Source organism: Abrus precatorius, unplaced genomic scaffold (genome assembly GCF_003935025.1).
Source record: "Abrus precatorius isolate BTA unplaced genomic scaffold, Abrus_2018 Scaffold3, whole genome shotgun sequence".
Classification (NCBI taxonomy): Eukaryota; Viridiplantae; Streptophyta; class Magnoliopsida; order Fabales; family Fabaceae; genus Abrus; species Abrus precatorius.
In genome coordinates this window covers 29,148,775-29,169,258 of record NW_020874373.1, presented here as the reverse complement: position 1 = coordinate 29,169,258, position 20,484 = coordinate 29,148,775, and the positions used below count along the sequence as shown (strand labels likewise).

The 20,484-nt window shown below is 24.8% G+C and overlaps 1 protein-coding gene across 2 annotated transcripts; it reads left to right on the top strand.

Annotated features, from left to right (window-relative positions):
- Positions 1-16,504: 16,504 nt before the first annotated feature.
- On the top strand, positions 16,505-20,023 carry LOC113863072 (probable 2-oxoglutarate-dependent dioxygenase At5g05600). 2 transcript variants are annotated; one of them, XM_027496479.1, is made up of 3 exons: positions 16,505-17,163; positions 19,068-19,350; positions 19,601-20,023. In XM_027496479.1, exons 1-3 carry the CDS (start codon positions 16,634-16,636, stop codon positions 19,847-19,849), a joined length of 1,062 nt encoding a protein of 353 aa, XP_027352280.1. In that variant the 5' UTR covers positions 16,505-16,633; the 3' UTR covers positions 19,850-20,023. The 2 variants fall into 2 exon arrangements, with proteins under 2 accessions (XP_027352280.1, XP_027352278.1); XM_027496477.1 differs by having other exon boundaries at positions 16,522-17,163; positions 19,068-19,401; positions 19,601-19,941.
- The last annotated feature ends 461 nt before the right edge of the window (positions 20,024-20,484 follow it).

The following is a 20,484-nucleotide window of genomic DNA, read 5'->3' as shown; positions in this document are numbered from 1 at the left end:
GAACATTTAATTCGAAATTTTAGTTTAAAATTTTAGAAAAGGAGAAGTTAAAAACACCTCTATCAATCATTATTTAAAGGAGAGTATACTAATTTACTTTTCATAGATAAAGTGATTCTCAAGATATTTTATTCTAATTTATATAATGTATAAAGACTTTATTTAATAAATCCAGTTGAAAGTTATAAATTCGTAATTTATAATTATAAAACTAGCTGAAACTTTTCATCTTATAGTTGAAAGTTTATATTAATATAATATTATAATTAGATATAACTTATTTTATTTATATACTATTAATTAATTAATTAATTATGTAAAAATAATTTAATATATATTTTGAACATGAAATAATTTAAGTTATATATTTTTTTAATATAAAATATATTTGAGTAAAAGAGAAAAAATAAGTAAAAAATTTTAAAAAAAAAACTATAATACAAGTAAAGAGAACAAAAATATAATGAAATTAACGTATGTTTGTGTGAAGAGTTAGTTGTCATTTTAAAAAATAATGAAAAGTAAAAGTATAATAAAAATATTAGTAATTAATTTTTTTATAATTAAATAATTTTTAATTAAATTTTAAAAAATTAGCTTTCAAAAATTACAAGTTTGTTTTATTTTTTATTTATCAAATAATTTTATAAATTTATTGACTAAGTCAATAAATTACAAGCTCCTAAACAAGTTACATTTACTAAACATATCTTAAAGCTCTTTCACTAAAATTGTCACATGATTTTTTCTTTAATTTTTATTTATTTCATCTACATTTTTTTTAAAAGATTTTGTAATCTCAAGTTTTTCAATGTATTTTTTTACATTTTTTTTAAGTTTTATTAAAAATATGGCGTTAAGAAATACAATAATTTGAATAATTTAAAAAAAAATATTTTACTTTACATATCTTAAATAGTAAAAATACAAATTAATATAATACCCATTTTATATCAACATAAGTTGGTTGAAGTGATATAAGTAGTTTGAACAAAAATGACATTCATTTAGTATTTCTTTTATTTAGATATAAAATTTCTCTGTGAATAATATTAGTAAATTAATTTAAAATAGTTTCAACCAGCTTTATGATAACTATACCAAAATTAAATATTAATTAAATTTGATTGTCTATAATTATATTTTAAGTTTTACATTATTTTCGTAGCTAAGAATGAACAAGTAAATTTTGTAGAATTTATTATGTAATTGATTATTTTAATTCAATTGATTATAGAATACTATATTCATTAGGGGGATGTTACATTTACAACCCCCTGTTGTAACTTAATTACTATGGATTAATGTTATGGGTTTATATTCATGATATGATAAATTATATTAAAAGTTGGATTTTCAGTGACATTTTTTATATTAATAAAATTTTCAATTAATATTGTGCATTATGATGTTGGTAAAAATTTATGATATTTATATTAGTAATTTTGTTTTTATTAGGCAAAATTATATTAACAGAGACGAATCTAGTATCTAAGTTTTAGTATATATCAATTATTTTATGTAATTAAGCTTAATCAAATTTGTGCTTTATCAACTTTATTTTTTCTACACTATAAAAAGAGAAAATATTTATTAATAGTTTGACGTTAAACTTTCCTCCGTTGATCTACTTTTTTATTTAATAAAATTAAATTATTAGTATAAATATTATGATTTATATTAATGTTATTATATGCTATACAAGAGTTTGTTAAAAAGTGTTCTAAAATTATTTATTAATTTTTTTAAAATCGTATATTTTTATTAAAAAATCACGTTGAGATCGAACACTTAGTTATCAATTTTTTTTTATGTAAATAGATAATTTTATTGGTATAAAATCAATTCATATTATTAGCGTACACATTATATTGTTAATATAATAAATTATAGTTTTAGTGTTGACTAATAATATTTATATATTTTTTATGATTAAAAAAAATCCAATTATTTAATAGAAATGAATATGGACATGTGAAAAATATGAAAAATATACCTATTTAGGTAGGAGCAAAAGTCAGAGGTATTTCTAGCTAATAGTATTTAATAGCAATAAAAAGTGAACTGCCACAATACACAAAATTAATGCCAAATATGTAATAAGAATTTAGATTGAAACAGAGAGTTATTCAAGGTTAAAGAATTGTATCAGTATTTTGATTTTTTAATGTGTAATAAATGGTAAACAATAAAAAATATATATATATATATATATATATATTTTTTATAGAAATTATAGTATTTAAAAAATTGTATAAAGTTGAAACGCGATTTAACTTAATTTTATTAAATAGGTTTGAAACATGGGCTAAGTATGATCCTCCAAACAATGTTTGAATGTGTGTAGGCTCTGGGTTCAATCATGCATGCTGTGGTGTCAGTTCTTATAACGTGATTCATAGTTAATGTTATGTTGACCTATCTCCATCATATACTGAGTCAGATTAACACATTTGGTGAGATAGAAAACCATCGATGAAAAGTAAAGTTAATCATTTTGCATAAAAATGTTGCAATGTACAGTGTGAAAGAGCATACTAGAAGGGAAAAGTTTCAGTGCATTATCTCACTTTTTCTAACAATTTCCAACGTTGATCCCTTTATGAAAACATTTACACGTGATATGGTTGCCTTGTATGTGTGTGACATCACTGACATGATGCCAAAGATCGTACCAAGTGAAAGTTCTTTCCCCAAAACAGTTTTTGCCCAATTAGCTTAAATTGGATGATTACAAAACATAACACATCAAGAACCTGCCATTATTAAGCTATAGCATACTTTTTCTTATGCTGTTTATAAATGGAAAAATGTGTTACTCGTCGAATTTTAGCCATGTGAGAACCCTTTGAGGTTGTGTGTGTTTGGTTAATAAAAGAAAAATGATTGATATTCATTCATAGGAACATGTTTAATGAAAAATGTAATAAAATATGACATAAAACAGAGATAAAAACTAAAAATATGTTACATGTGAATGAATATCAAAATCTTAGATAAAAATATCATATTGAGAAAGTGCGACGAAAACAACTTGCTAACCACACGAATTGAAATAGACTATCAACCTTTTTAATTTTACAAAAGCAAATATAACTTTTTTTAAAATATTAATATTTTATTAAAAATAAATTTATTATAATTCTAAAAAAAATTAATAATCTATATTTTTTTAGAATTGAAAGATTATTAATACAATTCACATATATAATTTATATTTTTAGAAATCTTCTTATAAATTATTTTAAAGAACGATACTTAATTTTTTATATTTTATTTTTAAATTTTTCATTTAAATCACACATGAATATTTTTGATAATAAATAATTTTCATTTAAATGAATATTAACCTATTAATCAATTAGAGAACAAGAGTATAGAAAATAATCAAAATATAATCTATATATATTTTGGGTCCAGTTGAGCGAGTAAGAAGCATCGGCTTAACGTGTGAGTTGGGCGCATGTTCTTGATGTGAGTTCAGAGACGATTGTTTCCACGAGAAAACGGGTAGATGATAAAAAGGAAGCAATCGACATGAAATGTTTGTGTTAGGAGACATCCAACCAAATGCAAGAGTGGTCCCCACACACGCCAAGGCCAAGCCAACTTTTGATTTTTTTTCATAGCCATACTGTCCATTGCTTCACAAGTTCTTATCCATTTTTTTAGAGGAACGGAGAACATGGCTATGTTTTAGTAAATTTTTTTAAAAAATTTATTGAAAAAAATTACAATAAAAAATAATAAAATTTATTTTATAAATAAAGAATAATTTATATTTTTTTATTTTTTAAAGCTCAGAGAAGCTTTTTTATTTTATTTTTCTAAAATTTAAAAGAATAAATTATTTTTAATTTATAAAAGATAATTTTAGTTCAAACTAATATGAATTAGCAAAGTCAGTGACTCATAAGTGATTAGTTATTTTTACACAGTTAGATATATTTTAAAATTTATAAATAATTTAGATATTTGACTTTCAACTTAATAATACTGATTTTTATATGTTTATCATTTAATTTTTTTTAAAAATTTATAAAATTTCTTATTAAACTTTCAAATTTTTTTTATTTTATATTTTCAAAATCTTTTTTTTTCCAAGTTACATTTATATGTATCTTATATTTAGGTAGTGATTTTAAAAATATATGTAATTATATGCACTGATGCAGTTTTAATTTATAATAAAAATAAATTTTAAATAAATAAAATATTGAATGTCATTTTATATATTTAGAGTTCTTCACAAACCCTATATATCAATTTAATGATTTTCAAATTTAAATTCTCATATTCACTTGCATAATAGTTCATTAGATGAATATCATTTAAGAAGTCGTTAATAAAAAATACTCCAAAAAAAAGTAGTGTTGATAAGAAAAATTTTGAAAAATATATTACATGGACAAGAGATTCGCAGTCATTAATTCATTTAAGCCACAAAATATTTTGATATTTGCTTAAGTGAATCTTAAGCTAAGTTTGAGTATCATATTTTTGTTTAAGTTAAATTATAAAGTAAAATTGGTTTGACTTAAGCTAAAATTAATGGCTTAAGCGAATATTGACAAAATATGTATGTTCATTATTGTATAAAATTATTTTAAGCAAATATGGTAGATTTTAAGCAAATATGGTAGAGTTTAAGCAAAAATTATAAAAAATAATTTTTTTGTACTTTTTAGCATTTAACAACATTTTTATAGTCATTATCTACATTTCAATCTAGCTAAATTATTCGTTTCTAAAAAAATAAGAATGTAGTATATAATATTTACAAATTTAATTAGTTCTATTTACAAAGTTCACAATTCAATGTATGATAATGCAAAGAAAATATAGTTATTTAGGTTATTAGATTTGAGAAACATGTTTGTATTTTATTTGAGGAGGAATTGAACAAAATTTTTACAACACTATTCCAAGTAGTGATTACTTATTCTACTCGATCTTTTGTCTTGAATATTTCTTTCAAACTTTTATATCTTAAATTTCAACCATAGCTACTAAATCTGTTAAACTATTTTTAACACAATTTTTACAAGATAAATTTAAATTTAAATAAAACATATGAAAAGTTTGTATGATAAAGTTATCATATTTTATTAATTAAACATAAACATTTTAATTAACATTAAAAATAGAATATTTTTTTTTTCATATCCTTATATATGATATAGTTTTTACATGAGTAAACCTTCACTTTAGTTCTTAAAATATGCAGTATTGTTCATGTTAATTCCTTAAATTTTGAATTTGAACTTTTAGTCTCTAAAATTAGCATCACGTTAGTCATTTAGTCATTTTCGTTAAGAGACATTAAAATTGAGTAACAGAGTAATGTTATGTCACGTTAAGCGATAATTTATTCTTAATACAAAACACTTTGTTTTATAATATTTCAAATATAGTTCATTTTTGTCCCTAATTTTAACATTTTGAGACAATAAGGTCCATTTTCATCTTCTGCTATGCCTTCTTTCATGGTGTTTTATTCTTTCCTCTGACAATGGTGTAATGAAATTTATGCTGTAAAAGTTCTTCATCTTGTGTTTTCTCAGTTGAATCACTAGATTCAAGTCTTTAATGTGTGATAGTGTGAATAGATAACCAATTGTGATTAATTTAGTAAAAGAGTATCAAATTTGACACCTTAGGACTCATTGATTCCCCTCATGTTCCAAAAGCTACCACTTGCGAAATCCTTATATCTTTTTACAATTATTCATTTACAATTCAAAACCTCTTTGAGACTATTAAGGGAGGGATTGTTGCAATTTCTCTCAAACTTGTTGGTGGAAATATATGGTTTCATTGTTCCTACACTTGATAGTTCATTACAACAAGAGGACGAAAGAAGAAAGAAAATACCATGGAAGAAGGTAAAAAAAATAGAAGATGATGAAAGACTTTATTATTTGAAAATGTCAAGAGTTAGGAATGAAAATGAACTATTTTTGACAGATTTTAAAATAACGTCATTTTGTATTAAGAATAAATTGTCACGTGTCATTTAATATAATAAATTATTAATTCCATTATCCAATTTTAATATCTTTTAACAATAAAGACTAATGTGATTAATGATTATTAATTTCAAGACCTAAAATTTCAAATTTCAAATTTTAAGAACTAACTTTAATCAAGTTATATATTTTAGGGACTAATATAAAGATTTACCCGTACTTACCACATTCTTAACTCTCAAATTTACTATTTAAAATTTTTTATATTTAATTTTTTATTTAAATCTCAACTACTTATATTAATTGATTATAACTTTTCTTTATTTTAAAATATTTTCCTTTTATCTCAAAATGTCAATTATTATACTATTCAAATAATTACTTTCAAATTGACTAGTGTATATTAAGTATTAAATTAATATGAAAGTAGCTTAAACTTTTAGTTTATTTGGTTTTAAAAAAATGATACATTCTTATTTTTCAATGAATTAATTATACATATCTTTTTATAATTTTTAATATTTTCTTATATACTTTTTAAATTTTATTTAAATTTAACAAATAATCTCATAAGGCATAATTATATGTTCGCTAGTTATTAGTAAAAATACTTAAATAAACTAATTTCTTAGATTAATAAATAGTAAAATATTAACAGATTTGTTATTGACTTGGGAATGACCCAATTTGCTTATGGGGTCTTAAATCTTAAAGCATTCAGCAGTACGACGAGACTCGGTTGGAACACATTTTTGTCAATTTATCGATTTGATTTACTTAAAGTTGATGCGAATGTTACTAAGTACGTTTCGTCGAATTGTGCTTCGCAATGACACCCCACCTAGATTTATGAGTATTTAAAGATCATCATAAATTATATATATTTATATTTATATTTATATTTTTTAAGATGTGTTCAACATAATCATAATAATTTTTTATTTACAATTATATTTAACATTATTATTGTATTAATTTTTTAATTTTTAATAAAAATCAACAATATAATTTTTTATAATACATTCTTAAATATGCATTAAACAATTATTATATTTAAACATGCATAGTTGTTAAGTTGAAGTCGAAGAGGATAATATAATTTAGGTCTTAATAATAAAAATGTAAAATTATATTATAATATATAAAAATGTAAAATAAATACAATTTTTAATAAAAACATTTATAAATTTTAAAAAAATAATATATAATAAAATATAAATAATAATTTTTATTAAAATTTTACAATATTTAAAATTATTAATGCATAGATTTTAATAACATCATTTAATTTTTAATAAAAAATTATATATATACAAGTGCTTATTGTGTATTTTTCAGTAAAATTTAAAAAATAATTTTTTAATTAATTTATTTAATGTGTATCTAAAAAGAGGCAATAAAAAATGATTACCTAACAATTTTTATTAAAGATTATATTTTAATTGTTATTTATACATTTAAACACGTAATACTTTATTATTTATAATAAAAAGTATTATGTATAAATTTTTATTCTGTGTAATTATAATAATTATTTTTTAAAAGTATTGATTGATTTTTATATTAATTTTTCTAACAAGAAAAAGAAAAATTACATCACGACGCACTTTGTTCGAAACCAAGTAAATGTGAGTCATTGGATGCTGATGTAACAAATGCAAATAAATATTGTGTCGGTCAAAAGTGACACGTAAGAAAAACATTTCTCTGAGTTGGAAATTTTCTCGTGCTATTTGTTTATGAATAAATAATTTTCAGTTCGTATATATATTTTTAATTACACGTAAGCCTGTAAAAAAAAGCTGTTTTAATATAAACAAATAATGCATACTAAGGAGAATATATTGATTTAGGATTTAAAAATAAATTAAGTAAAAAAAATCTGTTGGTATTTAATTAAAATTTTATGTTACTTAAAAATAATCTATTGGTATTTAATCTGAATTTTTAAGATTTTTAAAAGAGTTCATTAAAATTTATTTGAGACTTTTTATAACTTTAAAATAATATATTGATATTAAAAAATATAAAGATTTAAAAAGATTATTGTATTAGAGAAATTTTGAAGGACATTTTAGTAATATCTATAAATACTAAATTCATAAAATAACTTATCTAAATCTATCAGATTTTGGAAGATTGTTTGAAGTGATTTTTCAAGTGTTTCAAGAATTTTTATATGTGAGTTTTTTATCTCTCTTTTTTTTATGCTTTTTTCTTCTCTATTTTTTCTCTGTTGCTAGTACTACTGCACTACTGCTCATATATAATATTGTATTACTGTTCCCATTTCATTCCCCTATTTGGTGAAAATGTAAATGACAAGATAAGATATATAAAGAGAATAAATATATATAAATTAATTAATTACAAATTATTTATTTTATAAAATAATTATAATATTATTAATAAAATGTATAAATAATTATAAACTTATAAATTAAATAGTAAATTTTAATTTTTTCTAACATTTTACATTAAAATATTAATAAATAATTAATAAGACAAACAATGACTTATGAAAAAAATTCTAAGTTAATAATTTAATACAAAAATAATGTATTGTTGTTTTTATTGTTCTTTTATCATTATTACTATTAAGCAACTAATAGATATATTAATTAATTACTTAAAAATTTATTATTTTACAAAAAAATTATAACATCACTATGAAATATATAGGTGATTATGTACCTACAAATTATATGATATGATAAGTTTTAAAGTTTAGTACTTGCTATGATACCTATAAACTTGAAATCGTATTGAATGTCTTCTATAAATTAACAGTTATGATTATTCTAATATATTAAAAATTAAAAGATATTTATATTTTTTTCAAACTTAGAATTAAGTTTCTCTGAGTGAAATGGGAAACCGTTTGTAAACTGCGGAAGAATGGTAGCTTGAGCATTAAGAATGTGCAGTGGTTTAATTGGACACTTATTGATAAATAGTTGTCGCAAGGTGTTAATTGTTCTAGCTCATTGTGGGTGCGAGTGTTAAAAACTATTGGACACTTATTGATAAATAGTTGTCGCAAGGTGTTAATTGTTCTAACTCATTGTGGGTGCGAATGTTAAAAACTAGGTGTGACAGATTAGCTTCTTCTATTCAACGTTCATCAGTCCACAACATATGTTCTTTGTGGTGACATAATTTGCTGAACGTTATTCATCAAAAAAATTCATGACTGGATAAGAAGTTGGATAGAAGTGTGGGTGCAGTTTGCACACTCTTTTTTGGAGAGATAAGTGGGTAAGCGAGTTGCAATTTTGTGAGACATTTTTACAATTATTTGTTGTAATGAGAAATGTTAAATCTTGTGTATTAGAGAATAATTTTCATGATAACACTAAGTGAATTTGGGATGTTAAAATATATGTAACATTTTAATGACGGATTGTAATTATTTACCCAGTCTTATTATTAATAAAAAAAAGTAGTAGTGTATTTATGACAGCTATTTGAAAATAGTTTTAAAATTTAAAATATCAATTAAAATAGCACTTCATAGTAAATAAAAATAATAATTAATAAATTATTTTAAAATATAATTGTATTATTTTTAACATTTATTATTAATATTTTTTTATAAGTTTTCATTTTGAATATGAATTTCTAATGTGTAATTACTACTATTATGATTATTATTTTTTTTTTTATCTTCACTTCATCGCTGTAATCCAATAAAATAAGCGGATAAATTAATACATACTTAATTACTATATGAAATCATAATTATTTGAGAATTTTTTTCAAGGTGTTTACATGTTACTTACATCTTGTTCCATTGATATTTATGTTTATTGCTATATTGATAAAAAAAAATATATTTCAAATTATTTATTTACTATTATTATATAATATTATTCTTACAATTTAGAATTCATACACATTAAAACTGTGATAACACAAAAGAATGATAATTTATATATTGTAAAGTAAGTTATTTAATTGTTAAATTATATTATGATATTTAATCTAATCATACAAAAATAAATTTTTTATTATAATAATATATAATAAAAATATTTAATTTTTTTATAACTAACATGAAAATCACGGATAAAATAGTTAGTTAGAATACATGCCTCAGATATATAACACGAAAAACGCTTAAAATTTTAACTTTTAAGTAGTAATTTTTTAATAACACGCGTCAAAAAAGGAAAAAGTGAAAGTTGAAGTTAGTATTATAATCTCTACAATCAACTGTAGATTTTTAAATAGTTAACTAGTACCTTTAACTGTTGAGTTTGAAATATTTGTCTATACTATATAATATTTTTTTTAATTGAATAAATGGATGTTTAAATATAAAAATATATAAATAATAATGTATACCTTATATATATAGTAGTTAAGCCTTTTACAGGGTTATAGTATTATTTTTAATTATATAGGTACTTATTAGGTGAGATATAAATTTAATAAGTATTTTTATCCATAATTATTTATATAACTAGTTTCTAACATATGTAGTTTTAGTAATTCAAATGGGAGATTCACAAAAAAATAATAAAAGAAAGGAAAAGAGAAAGAAAACTATGAAACTTGGACCAAGGAGAATTCTGATGAATTATTACAGCTGATAGTGGATGCTATAAAAAATGGATTGCGTGAAGTTAATAGGTCAATTAGCAAACTAAATGTGGAGAAAGTCATCCTTTTTTGTCTCAATGCTAAAATTAAATTTCCTAAAACGTATAATCATTACTTAAATTGAATGAAGTGGTTTAAGAAATAATATAACAATATGTCAACACTTATGCGCAACAACAACTCTGGCTTTGGGTGGAACTCAATTACAAAGACATTCACCGCTAGTGGTGAAGTATGGAAAAAACACTTAAAAGTGAGATTACTTCGTAATCTTCTAAACATGTTAATAGTTTACAAGTTAGTGCATTATATTATTTTCAATATATTAAAAATAGATTTTCTTTTCTAGTCCATCCAAGTCACAAAAAATTTCGAGAAAAAAGTATGATTAGTTATGAGGATTGAAGATTGTTGTTGGGAGTGGAACTGCTAGTGGGTACACTTTCATATCAGTAGACCTTGATAATACTTATGTTACAACTTTTGGAGAAGAAAATGTTGATTTTGTGATGAAAAACTTTTCATATAATCTTAACAATGATATATTTATAGCACCAGATCACTATGAACCACCTTACCAGCATTCATCACCTTGCTCAAACATTTCACCACCTCAACCCCCTTAAAGCTAAGAGGTTCCCACTAAAAAACTAATTAATCATAAACAGAATAGGTTTAAGTATAGAAAGAGTTCTAACTCAGTTAAGAACAATAGTCAAGCCAAAGTTCTAGAAAATCTAGCTATCTGTTGGCATTGAGACCATAGCCATCAAAATTGAAAAAATGTCTAACTTGATGGAGAAAAGAGAAAGACACAAAGAGGTAAAGGAAAATATTTGGAGTGCTATAAAAGAGATCCCAAATTTGGATGATCAAACTCGCTACATGGCGGCTAATTTTATTGATATTAATGTAAAGAAAGACTTTTTCTTAATGATGTCAATGGAAGGACGCTCAAATTGGATAAAGTATAAGTTAGGATGAACAATATAAATATAGTGCAACACAAAAAATAAAATAAAATAATGAGTATTGTTTTATTTTTAAAAAATATTATGTCAACTTAATTTTTTTGTACAGTTTTTAAGTAAGCAAAATGTAAAAGTAAACTACTCTTGTCAAAAGCTTAATAAGTAAATATGTTAGATTATCTCAACACATTTTATATTAGTTAACTAGGTAAATGAATTAAGTATGTTTATCTATTTCAAAAATATTATATTTAAATGCTCAAGAGAAGATCTTGTCATTAAATTTTTTTAATGAAATAATTTATCCAAATTATATATAAACATTCTTAAATAAAATGAGTTAAAAATAAAAAACATCTAATGATGTCAATTTTAAAACATGTATTCCCTTGTTTCAATGACACTTGTGAAAAGGTAAATATGAAGTACAAATGGGGGCTTTGAATATTTTTTTTAAGAGATAAAATCTTGTTATAAGGGATTGAAAAAGTAAATTTAGTTTTTTTTTTAATAAAAAAACTATGTAGTTACAATCAATTGTTTGATTTGTTAGACAATGGTTTTATAAAAGTCTTTTTAAGAACTATCTTTAAAAACATCTCGTTGAAAAATTGTTTAATAATGAAGTAATCGTACCTGTATAAATTATCTCATATGTTAACTTAAAAAAATTCATCTTTAATTAAAATGATTGATGATGCCTTGGCCTGTTCATACCCTTAAAATAATCCATCTTATACATCTTGAGTACTTTATTACACTTCTATTGATAAATAAAAGTAATATTTTTTTATCTTGCTTGACTTTCAGGAAATTTTTTAACTCCCCTTTTATATTTATTTTGAGTTATCTACTCATTAACTTGGAGAAATCTAAAATAAAATAAAATTTATTAGTGGTATCAAAGATAATGTTATCTATCTATATATATACACTATTTTTTAATATTGTTTAGGATTGGACTAAACAGGAAGACCCTTCCAAGTCATTATTACAATGATTAAATCATAATTCCCAGATCCACATTAATCTGAAGCTGACTTTCTTGTCTAATAGTCTTACTATATATAGGTTTAATATCTCTCAAACATAATAATTCAGTTAATTTTTATGTAAACAAAAATTGATTTGCTTAAGCAAATTTAACAAAATAACAAAGAAATGTTGGTAAAATTAACTTAAAAGAAAAGTATATTCAGATAAGCGAGTTAAGCAATAACATCTGTGAACTCGGATTGCTTTTAAGCATATCCTTTCATCCAAACTAGGCTACCATGTTAACCAAAAGGCAATACAGAAATTGTCCTACATTACAACCCTCAATCTTCTTTAGTCATTAATGTTAGCATTCAACATTCAATCCTTTTACTTGTTTCTTCTGTTCGCTGTTCCCTTTTCTCATATATGGAACTGCTGTTATCTTATGCTCCTTTACCCTACTTTGTTTTCCAAGACCATCTTTTATTGTTTGTAAGATTCGCTTAAATAAATTTATTTTTCTTAAAAAAATGACTCAATTGTCATGTTTGCACCTATCTATACATATAAATATATTTATGTTTACCATTTAAATTACTTGATTCAGAATTACGTAGCCTATTGTTTAGAGTATGAGACAAATATTCGAAGTAACTTCAAGTAAAGGGGCTCAAAATGCCTATCTAACATGATTTACAGTATCTAATAAACCACTCAGTGCCCTTACTGGATAAGCGAGTTCAAAGTGTTGAGCATTCTTTTCATCTGGTATGTTCAAACTTCGTTTATTATTATTATGTCTAAAATACTTATTTTTATTGATGGGGCAGCTCAAATATGAGGAGCACGTGGACGAAATCTACCAGTGAACCATATTAAGAAATAGACTAGTACCTTTGTCGACTTAAACCCACAAGAGATAATGCTATGTCGACTTTTAAAGTCATTTTCATTATTCATATCTTTAGTATACCTTACAATAGAAACAAATTTTAAGCTAAGTCCTTATCAATTATAGTAGTAGGAATTCGTATAACACCTTCAAGTGGAAGCTGTGCACGTATGTATAAAACATTAAAAAAATATAAAAATAATTATATATGATATTAATATTTTCAATGTCTAAATAATGAAACTCGTTTTTACATAGAGATAAGAAAGACGTCGACAAATGAATCACACGGGGACTGTTCCAATTTGGGCTAAAGCCTTGTTCAGGTTGAATTAATGATGCCTTCGTAATTACTGCATGTGATGAAATAACAAATACGAAAAATTTTACTACCCACTTGGCCCAATAACAATTTGCACTAACATGGTTTCAGATTTTTTTTCTCTCTTTCAATGATTTGGCTCAACAACTAATAATTAGTCAAACACAAATAATAATAACATAATTTATCTTCCTTAAAAGTAAATTCATTTTAATCAAAGATAAATTAAAAACTGTAACTAAAAAGAGCATTCAAAGAAAGAAGCGAGAAGAAAATAATCAATGACACCCAACAGTGTTTCTTTTATCTATCTACTTGCGATAATAAGATACAAATAAAAAGATGTAATTAATATTTTCATTTATATTAAAATTTATTTCTTTTTAACAGGAAATCCAGTATTACTTTTTTTTTCATTTATGATAAATGTGTAATGTATTTAAAAATTAAATAAACATAAGGATATAATAAAAAATATAATAATTATAGAAAAATTTTAACATCAGTCAAGGATTGATTTTAAGAAATTTATTAATAAAAAATATTTGTTATACTTTTATACTTATGATGTAATTGTTTAAGAAATTTTATTTTTTAATTCTTAAAATAACATTTAAAGCTAGTATTAAACATAATTGATCAATACATTATTTTGAATCCTAAGTAAGCAGATAACTAAAAAATAATTTCTAAAGGTAGAAAAATAAAAAGAAATAAAAGGAGTAGTGAATTAAAAAAGAAAAAGAAAATTTAAAAATATTTGAAAAGGGTGACAAAACGATGTCGATGCCGGAGAAGAGTGAGTCACACTTAGGCGCAAATTATACAATTTGGTCCATTTTCTTGTCCAACAAAACCAGACGAAGTAGCTGTATGCCCTTTTTTCTGCTTTGATATTGATATTTCTTTGGGGTACACTAAAATATCTTCTCATTCATAACTGGAATTTTCTTAAGTTATAAAAATTATTAGTAAATTTTGTCTGCCTTAATATACTCACGTGATTCTTCTTCATATCTACCCAATTTAATAATAGCTTTGCGTTATTAGAGTCTTTCAAACTTTGGGAAATATTTTATTTGTTAAAATTAATAAACCTAGTTATATGTTGTAATTTTATCACAAATATTATATAGTTAAATAGTTAAATTGATGTCTTACATATTATTTTACAATGAATAAGGGTATATAAAATTAATAATTAATGCATTCAAAAATATATATTTATTTCTTGTAATTAAAATAAAAAATTAGTAATTATTTATCATAAATAATATTGAAAGTAATATTATATAGAGTACATTGTTGGTATAATCCTTTCTTTGGTCATTTTTATAAAAAAGAAATAACTAAATTATCAACGCCAACTTAATTTAGTTATATGTCATAAATTTATAGCATATTCTAAGAATATCTATATTACTAAATAATTTAATTAATGATTTACATATTAAATTAGACAAATATATCCACTTATATTAGTAACGACTGAGTGTTTTATCAACATAAATTTTACAATAATAACAACATAAAAAATTAGCAATTATTATAGATGAAAATGCATTTTTATATTTTATAATTAGGAAAAAAATATAATATTAGTTATTTTTATAAAAGGGACCAAAAAGTATGTGTTATATAAAAAACTTTTGCTAACCTCTAAGAGTTGATTTTAAGCATGTAAAAAAAAAAAATTGTTAAAAAACACATTGATTATATTAAAAATTATAGAAATATAATAAATTGTTTTTTAAAAAATAAATTTTACATTATTAGTTGCTTAAATCAAATCTTAAAAGTTAAAATTAAAATTTCCTTATATAAAAAATGTGTTTTATACTACAATAATATATTATTTGGTTAGTGTTAGTTTCCCAAAAGAAACCACTAAATTCGAATAGTATTTCTTATTAAAGTCACATCGTTAATACTAAATGTTAAATTTTAATTTTAATTTTATTTGAGAATTTTTTATAAAACATAAAATTGATTAATTCAACTATTAAATTATTTTACATTATTTTTCTAATGATACATATCATATTTTATGCAATTTAGACATTTGTAAGTATATTATTTAAAATTTAATATTTATTTATATTTTTAATATATATTATCTATTAAAATAAAATAAGATAATAAAGTATGTAATAGTTTTAATTTTTATTTTTTATAAAGTTAATTTATTTAATAAAAACTTTCAAATTAATCTCACATTTTATAAAAAATTATTAAATTGTGTAAATAAGTAAATTTAACGAGGGATCCTAACTCTAATTATCGAACATAACTTGAAAAACGAAAAATAACATTGTGATCAATATCTGTAATCAAGAACTATGGTGTCCTTAAGATTATTACATAACGATATTTTTGGTGGCAATTGCACACAAACAGAACGGAATAATTTTTGATCTGCTTTGTTGTTCCTCTATTTCACCTTTTACAGAATCAAAATGCAGTTCTGTGATATCATAAGGTGTAGCAATAATTAACATAATTTACATGTTTTGTCCCATTTTAAGAAGTATTACAGTGAATGCTACAATATGTTATATTCTAATCCCGATCTCACATGTGTACCATATGTTAATCACATAAAATATACGAATTATATCAAAGATAAAATAAATATATAATATTTTTCTTTAATGGACGTATAGAATATTATGGCCACAACAATAAGCAATTCAATTTCATCACGGCGCCGAAATTATGGCATCTCATGTTATCTATATATAGCCTTCTCTTAGTTGCTCTCAATCACACTGCAGCAAGCTACAAACACTCTTAAACCCACTAGCTATAATTCCCTCCAATCCCTCTTTGCCTTTGTGCTTCTCTAGTTCTCTCTACAACCCAAAAGTTCAACACTAAAAATAAATAAAAAGAAAAAATGATGAGTTGCCAAGCATGGCCAGAACCAGTTGTTCGAGTCCAATCCTTAGCTGAAAGTGGCCTAACTTCAATCCCAGCACGCTACATTAGGCCACACTCCCAAAGACCCTCCAAAACCACTAATTTTGCTTCTTACCAAGCTTCTCAAATTGAACATGACCATGATCATGTTAACATCCCTGTCATTGACCTTAAACACCTTTCCGGAGAGGATCAAGTCCTCCGGGATGAGGTGCTCCGGCACGTCGCGGAAGCGTGCCGGAAGTGGGGGTTCTTTCAAGTGGTGAACCATGGTGTAAGCCATGAGTTGATGAAGAGTGTTAAAGAACTCTGGCGTGAGTTCTTTAACCAGCCACTTGAGGTGAAAGAGGAGTATGCAAACTCTCCTACCACTTATGAGGGTTATGGAAGTCGCTTGGGTGTGAATAAGGGAGCCACTTTGGATTGGAGTGACTACTTCTTTCTTCATTACATGCCTCCCTCACTTAGGAACCAAGATAAGTGGCCTTCTCTTCCGCCATCTATAAGGTATATGCATACCATACCTCTAATTAATATCCCTCTTTGATAATCTAAATACTTTATTTATTTGGTAGCTTTCTATTTTGAAAAGAGTAATACTGTTTCTAGGTAAATTTCTCACAATAATATTCTCAATAATGAAAGAGATAGGAGTATAAGAAAAGAAAGCATGAGATAAAATAGATAATGTGACAGAGAGTGATAAAAAAATATTGTGTAAAATTACAGTAGAAATAATATTACTCTTTAGAAGAATGATAATTTAACAGCAGCCTATGTATTTAGGGATTTAAAAGATAAATAAAAATAATAATAAATACAATAAGTGATGGGATGTAAAATAAAAAATAAATATAATGATCTAAATTATATTATTTTTATTAACATTTATTTTAAACTTTATATTAGAAACACATGCACGACAAATGACAAATGGAATTAATAATAAATACAATGATCTCTGTTGATTTCAACCCGCAGTGAAAGTTGAAAACTCTTAAGGTTAATGTCAAAGAAGCATTTATCTTTAAAACGTACTTTTACTACGTTTTTTAAAGAGATACTAGATCATATACTTAAAATTATTCAGTTAATTATCTAAACTCATCACTATTAACCGAGTCAAAGTTAATAAGGATGTGGATATTTCTTTTCTCATGTTTTTATTCTTCGCTTCTAAACCGTGTTTTCTTATTTTGTCTTGTTTGTTAAGATGCGGACGTGGATACTTATATTTACTTAATATTTGTTGCTGAATGATAGGGTAACCAACTAATTAAAGTGAAGCTCTTTTCATTATATTAAGGTCATAAAAGGGGTTGGGGGTTGTAGGTATGAATAAAAAGTGGGATTGAGAATTTTGGACCTGTCAATTGTGCCGGGCAAAGCCGTGTTACACATGAATTGAAATAATCAATTTATTAATTTGATGTAAAGTTTTTGAAAGATGTTTTCTGACACAAATTCAAAAAAGTAAAAAAAAAATTTTTTAAAATTCAAAGTATGTTGTTAAATAATTATTATAGTATTAAGTGCGATAATAATGTTTTGCTATTTAAATATGAAACCAAAAGCTTTTTGATATGGAAAAACAAGGAAAGCTTTTTGACAAGTTCAGAGACTTGTAACTACCAGAAGCAGTGGGTGCTGCAGCTTCATTGAACACTTTTTTTCAAGAGAAAACACGTACACTCAACACACTGCATGTAAAACATGTGGAGGTCTGTGCAGAGGCCAGGTTTTAACAATTATAAAAAGATATTGAGAATAAAAAAAAGAAAGATTTAGGATAAAGGGGAATAAAATTGAAGAAAAAACGTGTTAGTGGCCAGTGTGTGGAGAATATGTTATAGGAAAGAGAGATCCACGTTAAAGACATTAAAGATTCACGAGTGCTTTGTGAAATTGGATGGACCAAAACTCCTATTAGCTGCCATTTCGGTCGAATTGTTCCATCTTAGAATAACTCCACATTTTCATATGACAAAACGCTTAAAATCTCGCATCATTCGCGTCTTTCATGCCCATATACCAACAAACAATGAAATTGGCGTTGAGAAAATAAAATATAGTTTACTAGTAAAAGAATGGTGCCATATTCAATTATGTTATCTTTTCATTGTCCATACAGAGATGTCAGTAAATTTTACTCACGAGCTGCATAGTATATTTTAATTCTAACTGGGACCTAATTGCTTCTATGCATGAAAATGGAGTGTCATTAGGAAACATATTTGGGTAATTGAATTGATGTCTCTGTTTGATATAAATTTATGTAGGACCTTAGCCTAGGAGCACTTTATATTGATGGTACAATGTTGTCACTATCCGAGATGAAGAAAAAGAATGAAAACAAATCCTTAGCAAAGTTGTACTTTTTTGTTTCTCTAATTGTTGATTTGTGATAATAGGAAAGTGATTGCTGAATATGGAGAGGGGGTGGTTAAGCTAGGAGGAAGAATACTGAAGTTGATGTCAATAAATCTTGGGTTGAAAGAAGAATTTCTCCTTAATGCATTTGGGGGAGAGAGTGAAATTGGTGCTTGCCTAAGGGTGAATTTCTATCCAAAGTGCCCACAACCTGATCTCACTTTTGGTCTCTCCCCTCACTCAGACCCTGGTGGCATGACCATTCTTCTCCCTGATGATTTTGTATCTGGTCTTCAAGTTCGTAGAGGAGATGATTGGATCACAGTTAAGCCTGTCCCAAATGCTTTCATCATCAACATTGGGGACCAAATTCAGGTCCTCACTCACTCTATAATATTCAAAGCTTTTAACTAGGCAAATTGTTATATCACCACTGTTTACTTTAACCACATTGGTTTTATAGATAAAAATACATAATAATAATAATAATTTTTCAATGCATGAAAACTCCATTTTCAGATTTGAACAATTGGCAACTGATTAATGAAAGCTGAATGGCATGTTTATCTTTTAGGTGCTGAGCAATGCAATATACAAGAGTGTAGAGCACAGGGTGATAGTGAACTCAAATCAAGATCGTGTTTCCTTGGCCTTCTTTTACAACCCAAGGAGTGATTTAGCAATTGAACCAGCAAAGGAGCTAGTGACAGAGGATAGGCCAGCCTTGTACTCACCAATGACATATGATGAATACAGACTTTACATTAGGACAAAGGGACCTTGTGGAAAGGCCCAAGTTGAATCTTTGGCTTCTCAAACGTGATTCGATTAGTGTTGATAGAAAATGACACTATTCGAATATAAATAATTGGACTTCTTGGTCTCCAATTGGATGGTTTATTAAATCTATCATGTTTTTATTTTGGGGTGCAATAGTTGAAGTTGAAAAGAACAGGTTGAATCACGTGTCAGAATTTTCCTTTCATGTGTTTTCATGTATCTCAAAGTGAGTTGGGTTGGTCAATTTAGGAAACAATTGAATAATGCTATGCGATAGGGTTGATTTAAGCATATATATACCCTTCTTCCCTGTTGTCCTAGTGGAATGCTGACTAAGGCTTGTTGTCTAATGTGGTAAAGGAAAATAAAGATAACACTATGCGATATGAATTTCTTTTCCCCAATTAATTAAGGGCACAGCTTCAATCTGCTTGAGTTGACACGTTTCCTTTCATGCACGTTTCAACTCTGCCAAAGTTCATTCTAATATTTAATTCATTCCATCACGTTGTAAATAGGCCTGCAAATAATTGTTATTACTTTAATATCTACCCAACTTTTAAGAGTAATTAGCAAATACATGTATTAATCAACACATGTGAAATATGGAAAATTTTAAAATCATATTACTTAAGAGAAGACTGATTTAATAATTAAGAGATGGGTGGAAATTTAAGA

Excerpts from the sequence above, each read along its gene's own strand:
- LOC113863072 (XM_027496477.1), top strand. The coding sequence starts at position 16,634 with ATGATGAGTTGCCAAGCATGGCCAGAACCAGTTGTTCGAGTCCAATCC. Across the intron at positions 17,164-19,067 it reads TCTCTTCCGCCATCTATAAG|GAAAGTGATTGCTGAATATG; the intron begins GTATATGCATAC and ends TTGTGATAATAG. Across the intron at positions 19,402-19,600 it reads ACATTGGGGACCAAATTCAG|GTGCTGAGCAATGCAATATA; the intron begins GTCCTCACTCAC and ends TTTATCTTTTAG.